We start from the raw sequence: 9,632 nt of genomic DNA, 5'->3' as shown, positions 1-9,632 counted from the left end.
AACTCGCCTTTTAGCCTCATTGTAGCCTGTAGCTCTAACTGCCTCTCTGGGTACCGCGTTCACGTGTGCGCGCTTGCGTGAGACTGTGAGGCATGGGCACCACGTTCATATGTGTGTGTGCTTGCTTTCGCTGGTCTTGTACTGGCTGGTCGGTGCAGCCTGGACCCAGATGTTTTTGTTGCCATTTGCGGAGCCTGGGCTGCCTACAGAGGCCGGACTTTTTCCACAGCATATTCAGAGGACATGTAGCTAGCGGATCATGAGGAGATGTTTGCTGTATGTGACAAAAACTTTTCAAGCTTACGAAGACTTAGAGAGCCTTTAAGGGCATGAATACTTGATTGACAGGCTGTCTGCGAAGCATTGTGAGTCCAAACATGGTCACTTTTGGTTCAAAAACACAGAATGGTGACAGCCGAAATGCAGAATTCGAGGCTTCAAAATGGCAGTCCACAAACCACAGTGCGGTAGCTATGTCTGTTACTTTAAATGGTCTATGGCAGTGATATAGTTGGTGGGTGTAGTTCGGCAGAAAGTAAGAAGTTCCTACATGAAATTGCTCATAATGATATTTTCAAAGAAGTTTTTCAAATGTATTTTTTGGCACTTTGAGCACCAAAAGCTGAGTGCCACCTAGTTCCATTATATTGCAGAGAAAGCAGACATCTCAACAGCCAGTATCTCCAACACTGTGTAACTCACACCAAAACAATTAAGGCTGATAAATAGGAAAATATATACTTTTGATGTCTGTGTGAAGATTAGACACATCAGAGAAGCAGGTTTGCAAGTGAAAGGTCAGTCTGATCCCCAGACATCCACCACTTTTTTATATTTTATGCTCCAGGATTTTACCAGCTCAAAACTTGACATTTGAACGTTTTGCTTTGCAGTGTCAAGTCAGGCCTTTAGAGAGCCTCTGCTAAATTTTTTGACATACTGTACGTTTGACTTGAGCCTAAAGAGTATAAAAGGTCACAGCTCTGCTGCTTTCACCCATCATTTCCTCCTCTGGTTGATGCTATGTTGTTGTTGTTTCAGTGAATTCAGCTGCTGCTGTGTTTGGTTTCAGTGAAAATCTGCAGCCTGACGTCACCTTCGCTAAACCTCGGCCTCACATGGTCCAGTGAGAGAGAAAGGCTTACAGTGTGGCCTGTGTGTGAGTGTGCCGCCTCGAGGCCATGACGGGAGGAGGTTGGTGTAACCACAAGCAGAGAGGATGGGACAAGAGCAGGCAATGAACAGAGGAACACACACCTCCACATCAAGTGATCTGATTGGTCGAGCTTTATCACTCCAACTGTGTCCTCTTGATTTGTTTCCAACTCATGATGTCATGTTTTTATCATTGCGCTGTTGATGTTTAACTGGCAAATTCTGGTTAACCGCTTGTACTCATGTTTACTGGAGGCACAGATGGTGTGTGTGCCTGGTGGGTTGTGTTATTTTAACATGTCATGTCGATGCTGACTCACCTCAGCCACAAATTTACAACTCGCTAAGGCCTATTTGCATAATAGCCAATGCCTCACCAAACAGGAAACAATGCAAGGAGAGACAGGAAATGTCTCTCATTATTCAAAAACAACAGCACATGTAACACATACATGTTTATTGTTTGAATACAGGAAATAAGGAAAAGTAAAACTGTGATCTGACATTTAAGCATCCACATATATTTGATACTATTTCTTGCAGGTGTTTTTGCAGTTGTTCGGTGTAGCCTGAATTTCTTCTCTACATGCTGCTGGGTTACCCTGATGCTGGTGAATCCTGGCAAATATGCAAATATTGCACACACACACACACACACACACACACTGAATGCTTTGCATGTTGGACACAGGAAAGCCAGCTCATTATCAGACAATTACCTCCACTTTACTTGATGAGCTCTGTGTTCTCCAATAGGCCTTTTTCAAAGCAGACATCCTCACATGTCATAGTAGGAAAAGCACAGTAGGGGAGAGTGGGGTGGTTTGTGCCAGTGGGAGAGTTGTGCCACCCCTTGTTTCTAGAAAACTATAGAAGAAATTGGTCATGTGACCTCATATTTTTGAAGAGGCATCTATTTTACTCAACCTGTGGAGAAAATAGGCACATGGCACAAGAGGTAAGCAGATTTAAGTCCAAAAAACTGTTTTTTGCCTTTCAAAGTGATTTTTTTAATGATCATGGTTTATTGATTGGTATGTCTGAACAAGATAAGTTTGAAAACATTTCATACATGAGTTAGTGCTTTAGTAAGCTACAATATGAGGCCATACTGTTAGCATGATGTTAGCCATCACACACACACACACACACACACACACACACACACACACACACACACACACTTTCTCTCTCTCTCTCTCTCTCTCTCTCTCTCTCTCTCTCTCTCACACACACACACACACACACACACACACACACACACACATACTCTACTGGCCAGGAGTTGACATTAATGACCTGGAGCCTTCATTTTTAATTTCATTTTGTTCTTAACATTTTAAATAGGCCTTGTTGAAGAATATTGCAGCATTGACAAGTGGCATGTTCTGTTGTAGCCTGGTTCTGAGAATTGCAGTTGATTTTGTTCAGGTTTAACTTAATTTTTCAAATTGTGCCACAAGACCACTTTTTTTTTGGAAAGCCATATTTTTTAAACAGTTTATTTAAGATCCAAATTGGTTGTTCTCAGGGATGCCCCACATCCTGAAATATAAGGTACATATTTTAGTTGGACGCATTACTGCCATGCCCTCTCTTTAAAGTCACCTCAAGTAAAAACTGGCACATCTCACCCCACTCTCCCCTAATGATATTAACGATGGCTCTGCTCCATTTAAATGTATCAGTGAGTCTGAATGTAAAATAAAGCTGAACAGATTTCAGCCCTCATTAAAATTATTAATTACAGCTGTGGTTTTCCTGTTATGATATTTCAAAAAGTCTGGGAAAAGGCATATTATTATTATTATCACTATAACTTGATGTTACTTGAAGACAGTAATACCATGTGCTGGCAGACACGAGAAGGTAAGTTAATGCTACTATGTACTGCATTTATTTTTAACTGAAAATCTGAGATGTGTGTTATTAAAATACGTAATGTGAACAACAGCCAAATCTACTTAAACCTACCTTCATGATCAACACTTACTTGCCTTCCTCTTTCTTTTTAGCAATGCTAACACCACTATAACAGTTTTGTTTTTTATTTAAATATTCAGAGTTTTTTTAGTGCCATCATCAGGTCAAGCTTTTAATTTTATCCAATATTATGATTTATGACCAAATACATGCAAAAGTAATGTCATTTTCCATCAGCCTCAGCTGCACTTTGTGTTAACGTTAGCTAAGCAACTTAGTTAGCCATAGCAGTTTAGTTATCCTTAGCATGCTAATATAGCTAAGCTGCACTGTGTTTAGGATAATAGTATGGAATCCCTAGTTCCGGTCACTACTTTTGTATGCACCACAATTATCTTTTGCTGTTAGAACTGCTTCTATGGATGGCTATGCATGGGCAGCGCTTTTTCTCCCAGTCACTTAAGTTATATATTTGCCTGAAGTTACAATTGCAGCTGTTGTTTGTCTTGGTGAATATAAAGGTAAGTTGTATGCTAGCTGACATGTTAGCTAACGTTAGCATGCTAACATGCTAAACTAAAGATGGTGAAGGTGGAAAACATTATACCCGCTAAATGTCAACATGCTAGCATCTTCAATGTTAGCATGTACAAAAACAGCAAGTTAGCATGCTAATGTTAGCATTTAGCTGAAGTACAGCCTCACAGAGCCGCTAACATGGCTGTAGACCAGGGATACTTAACTTGTTTTGCCACTCACAGGAGACTGGGGGCCAGTTAATAAACAAATATGAACATTATTTATCGGTATATATAATAAATAAACTGCCTGTTTTCAACCTTTCAGCATTTGCTGTCCTTACGCATATTTGCCAAGAGGCAAATCTAGCCATATGCCCCGTGCAGGTCAGGTGTTCACAGGGGCGTTACTAGGATTTCCCAGTGATTTGAATCACTTTTGGATGGAAACATAGCTATTGTAATCGAGTGCTCCAGTGATGGCATATTTCAGTAGACTTATACTTAGTTAGCATCCCTCTGGTTCCCTCATCAAAAAGCCAATGGGATTTTTCCATATGAGTTTGGATTGTTGTAGAAAATAAGCTCTACGGCAAACAAAGGTTATACTTGCATTATCTTCACAAATGAAAGCCACTTTTTAAAAGATTTTGGGGGGGGCTTTTTGCCTTTTTTTTTGACAGGACACATATAGGATGAAAGAGTGGTATAACATGCAGCAAAGGGCCTTGGGTCGAATCGAACCAGCAGATGCTGTGGCAGGGATCTGTATCAGCCTTTGTACGTGGAATGCCTGCTCTACCAGGTGAGTTAATAGGCACCTCAATTGACGCCACTTTTATGATTTTTAAAGCCTAATTACAGTCACAAGGAGTAAAGAGCTAAAATTAGGCTTCAGCACAGTCAACTTAACAGCACCCCAATAGCACAGCTGTAAAACCATGTTTGGCTTGATGACGTTCTGTCATCTCATTTAGTCTCTTGGTAGTAACCACCTTTTTTAAGACACATAAAAGCTTCAAAATTTAGGAGAACGTGACAGTCTCTTAAGCTTGTGTTAACCACAGACCTTATTTCAGGCATCTAACTAAAAATCCATTCAAAAAAATATTGACTTTGGGAAGATTGGAACTGAGAACTCATTTCCAGGTTAAGGACTAATTCCTGGGGCACTCTATATTTTTGGAGTTACAATGTCTGACCAAAAACAAATAAAAAGACCATCTATGTTAGGATTGTAGGCTACCTTTTCAAGGACAAGCCATGAGTGCAGGCCTACAGCCATAAATGCACACATAAAACACAAATCAATGCTCAAGTCACATTATTTTATCCTATTAGTAACAAGATGTATTTTATTACATTTTTGAATGCACTAATGGAGTTAATCCTGCAAAGACAGTGGGGCACAATCATGAAACATTTAGTAACAAACATTTTACAGTACTTTTCTTCACAGTTTTTTTTTTTTTTGCTGGACATCATCTAAACATCTAAATGTCATTTTGGGGTAAACTGAGTGACTCCATCTTTGTTCGTCATTGCAGTGTTTCATGGTTTGGACTTAACGTGGCGCTAAAGTCCAGAGATGAAGCTTCCCAGCAAAACGATTTGAAGCAGATGCAGTGACACAGCTGACCTGAGGGGATGACTGGCCATCCCTGTGAGGAGTTTGGCATCTTTGGATGCGGAGACGATGCGACTAAAGGTAGGGTGTATGTGTCTGAAGTTGCTCTGCAGAGGTGTCACCAGCTCGGCATCCTCCTCAGTGGAGAAGATCTGGGAGGTAAACTGAGCCAGCTGAGGGGAAAAGATAAAAACCCTCATTATTTGCAGCACACAGGAAACCTTTTTATATGTTGTTTTTGAAAGAGAAAGACTGAGAAGACCTACTTGAGACCATGAGATGTAGATGGGGACTTCATACAGAGTCCATACAACTACTTGAGAACATGGAGGGGTGGTGAGGCTGCCATAATAACGGTAATACTGACTCATGTTGTGCTTTGGCAGAAGGTTCATCAGTGGGAATGGCTTGACTTTAGTGGTTTGGCCTTGAGGGAGGATGCACAGCCGTGATAAGAACAGAGTTACAAACAACACAATCAGCAGACAGGAGTGAATTTTCTCTACGAGTGTCCTCCAACCTTTGTAAGCCACGGAGGACAGCTTTTGTGATATGAGTCCAAAGTGCACATTGTCTGCGTAAACAACCTGCAAGAAAGCATAAAATCAAGATGTATTTGTACGCTACAAATGCTTGAATATACAGAACAAATGTATTTTAACTGACATCAATGAAGAATCCAAGAACGGCGAGTCCTGTTGGATCTTCCAAGGCCGCTGTCAGATTTGGATGGATGGACTTCATGTTGACGATGTGCATCTGGAATCAAATAAAAAGACAATAAGGGGAGGCTGCACTGAACCAGCCTGCTGCAACAGTTGGTTGGTGACAGTGTAGAGCTGTCTACTGACCATACTGTACCTCCATCGGGTATCTGCGTCTGTCCACCGTGTGCTCCGAGCCGTTCGTGGCCAGGCCTCCCCAGTGGAAGTGCAGCTGGATGGTGTGGTACACATCTGGGAGACCTCCACCACTTACTGACATGCCACTGCCAACCTGCAGAATGACTGAGAGCAACCACAAACGTGTCATCACCAACACAATAACAAACATGACAGTATCTGTAGTGTATTTACCAGTGTGTCCGTCGTTTTTAAGCGTCCAGTGGCCCGTTTGGGTCACATCGAAGCCCTCCAGGTGTAAAGGTCCCAGAGACTCGTTTCTGGTCATCTGATAGTCCAGATTGATGGGAGAGTGATGTTCTTCGAGTAAAGGGTGACAGGAGGGGAACATGTCTCCCCATGCATAAGGATCTAAAGGTGGCGGGGAAACCACATGAGAATCAAATACACCAACGAAAGACAGAACGGGAGATGTGTTCATTAATCTCAAGATGATTATTGTGACAGGAAAGACAGAAAATATTGAATCCTAACGTTCATTCTTGACCTCAGAAACAGTACAACATGTTGCTTAAACTCCACCAGAAGTTGTATTTTCTAGCTGTTCTGGAGCTTTTGATCAAATCACATGATCTTCCTCAGATGGAGTTTTCTCAGTCGTTATCGACTGAGTTTATGACTTTTAGGACTCCTCATCCATGTTGGCTTAAAAGTTTAAGACTGAAAGTTAATTCTTGATCTTGGAAACTGACAAAACAATCTCACAGCAATGTCCATTTAGTAGCTGTTCCAGAGCTTTCAGTCATGACATGCAGTGTTGCAGTCACCTAAACCCAGACCAAGACCAGAATAGATCAAGACCAAGACTGAAATCACATACACTGTTCTACATACCCAATGTGTTTACTATTGGCCAACATACTTTTGTGTACATAAACAGTAGTATGTATCTTGTCGGACGCACTAAGCTGTGATTACCACACCACTTCCTGAGAGTCTCCTTGCTGGTTTGAGACCAGTAGACACAGTAACCAGTGCCAACTCCAGCTCTGCCACTAATTTAAAAATATCTTTAAAACTATATTACGCCTAGCAAAATCTTACAGCTCTTACAATCTTACAAATCTTACAACAGGCACTTAAATGGAAGCATCATTGATGTTACAGAGCTGTTGGTCTGTTATTAATGTTGTTCTTCACTGCATTGCATTGTGGGATATTTATGCTGCTGTAGTGTCCATTGCTTGCATGCGCTAACATTTCACCCAAAATGGTGCAATTCACGTCACCAACACCATAATATATTGGTTTTATCTTAAGGTTTTGGACATAATAAAAAATCTCACATACTGTTTTAGCCTATTAAATAGCAATATGTATCAGTATGGAAGTTCGGACACAGCCCAACACTTTATGGGGTTGAGACCAAGTCAAGACCAGACAAGTGTGAGTCCCATACTGTATGACACACTTCTGATAAAATGTGGAATGTGCAAACAGTGGGCACTCCTCAGATTGTTCTGAAAGCTCCACATTTCCATAAAAACACCCACAGAAAACAATGAAGCTTCCTCTTCTGTCACCTCTTTGATTACCATATATGTACTGTGTGTAACTGTAAGGGTACCATGAGACAGGTCTTGATAAGATAATCAAAAGGCATTTGATAGATTAATTTTATGTGTGGGAGTGTTCCTTTGTTTTCTATGAGCAAACAAATACAAACAAAATAATATCTAAAGTCCTCTTTGACTGAAACAGAGACAAGACTGAGCAAAAATGTGGTTGATTCTGAGACCAGACCTTCAAAAAGTGAACAGCTACAGTTTCCAAGCTGAAGAGTGTGCAAACCAACTGTTGAGGAAGATTGCATGATGCAGTCAAAATCTCCAGAGCAGCTCCTAAATGGACCTTGTAGTGGGTTTTGTCTTCTTTACTTTTTCTGACTTTTCTCTAATCTTTGCTTTTTTCTTGTGAAGCACTCGACAGTTTCGCCTCTTGAGGCTTGCAAACAATTGCTCAGATGACACAATCTGAGAGGGTTAGAGGAGAAAGACATTGTACTGAAGAGGCTGCAAGAAGACACTGCCTCATTTTAACAGCTACAGTTTAAAACTGCTAGAAACAGAACTTTAATTGTATAAAATCATAATCTGTTTCAGCTGTATAATGTCGCCCATAGGCCAGTTAATTATGTACCAAGAAGTCACACTGATAATATATTATGAAGACCACTCACAGTTCAATAGGAGATCATAATCTTTAAATGTCTGTATGTTATAAAATAAGATTAGTTACTCACCACAGTGGGGCTCATCGTAACAGTAGTCGTCTGGAATATAGAAATATCAAAATGTTGGCAAGCATAATTTTTCTTCTTTTGTTTAATCAGCTTGAATTTATAAATTAAATGTAATAAATACAGTCTTTGCCATCTGAGACTGGAGCTGGACCCTTACCTGAATTAACGTAAGAAATAACAATCATGAGGAGAGCAGCAGTCCAAATCATCGTAGGATCCCACAGCCCGGTGACTCAGGACAGGTGTCGGTATGTGAGGTAGACTGCGGATCAGTGACAGACGTCGTGCTTAAATAGGAGCTGGAGGTGAAAGCTGAGTTTTATTTTCTCCTGGTCTGATCAGTGAAGCGTGTCATTACCAGTCTAGTGGTCTTTTCTGATCAACAGGCTCATTGATGCAGGACAGCTTCACCCCCTGCTCCCCCTCCTGCTGCTGCCAGCATAGATGCCCAGTGACCATCAACAAGAGCCATTCATCTCATGGGAACGTCAGAGGATGTGTAGCGCACTGAATTAGAAGGGGATGGAATATATATGGCTGCATATAAGGAGGGTGTAGAAATTTACACCTGTAACTCTCTTAATAGTTAAAAAATAATAATGTGGAGACATTCAAATTTTTAAAGAAAAACATAATCCCTCCCATCACTGTGTGAAATAACATTTTATACGCTTTTAATGTTTCCCCTTTGAGTTAATCATTATCCACCACAGTAATATTTAAGTACTGAAAGTGCATCCTCTTTATTTCAAATATTAATGTACTGCAGCTGTTAGTAAAGCCCTTTGAGTTAAGGGCGTATTATATATAGATCGATTATAATTTTATAAAACCTCAGATATGTGTGATAGGTTTAGTTTTTTTTCTATAAATATTAAGTTATTTATTTACTATTATAAATTATAATTTATTTACTTATTTCTTCTTTTCTTTTCATTTCTTTATTTTAATATATATTTACATTTTTTTAATTATTTTAATTTATATTTAGTTAATTATTTACAATTATATTTGACTTTTTTCTTTATGTATTTAGAAATGCATTACATATTTTTAAATTATTTTATATATATTTATTTACAACTATAATTTATGTTTTTCTCTATTTTTATTTATGTAGATATATATATATATATATATTTTTTTTTTTTAAATATTTTTTTTATATTTAGCTAATTATTTAGTTTGATATTTTACTGCATCTCTTTTTTATTTTTATTTATTAATTAATACATCATTTATTTAGTTAGTTATTTATTTGTCTC

General features: G+C 39.3%; 1 protein-coding gene across 1 annotated transcript; it reads right to left on the bottom strand.

Annotated features, from left to right (window-relative positions):
* Nucleotides 1-5,007: 5,007 nt before the first annotated feature.
* car15 (carbonic anhydrase 15) lies at nt 5,008-9,260 on the bottom strand. The gene is made up of 8 exons (XM_049603918.1): nt 8,525-9,260; nt 8,368-8,397; nt 6,300-6,476; nt 6,085-6,230; nt 5,890-5,982; nt 5,744-5,810; nt 5,490-5,650; nt 5,008-5,396 (listed from the first exon to the last, which is right to left on the bottom strand). Exons 1-8 carry the CDS (start codon nt 8,574-8,576, stop codon nt 5,172-5,174), a joined length of 951 nt encoding a protein of 316 aa, XP_049459875.1. The 5' UTR covers nt 8,577-9,260; the 3' UTR covers nt 5,008-5,171.
* Between the last annotated feature and the right edge of the window lie 372 nt (nt 9,261-9,632).

This window comes from Epinephelus fuscoguttatus, linkage group LG18 (assembly GCF_011397635.1).
Source record: "Epinephelus fuscoguttatus linkage group LG18, E.fuscoguttatus.final_Chr_v1".
NCBI classification, from domain to species: Eukaryota; Metazoa; Chordata; class Actinopteri; order Perciformes; family Serranidae; genus Epinephelus; species Epinephelus fuscoguttatus.
This window is presented reverse-complemented; position numbering and strand designations above follow the sequence as displayed.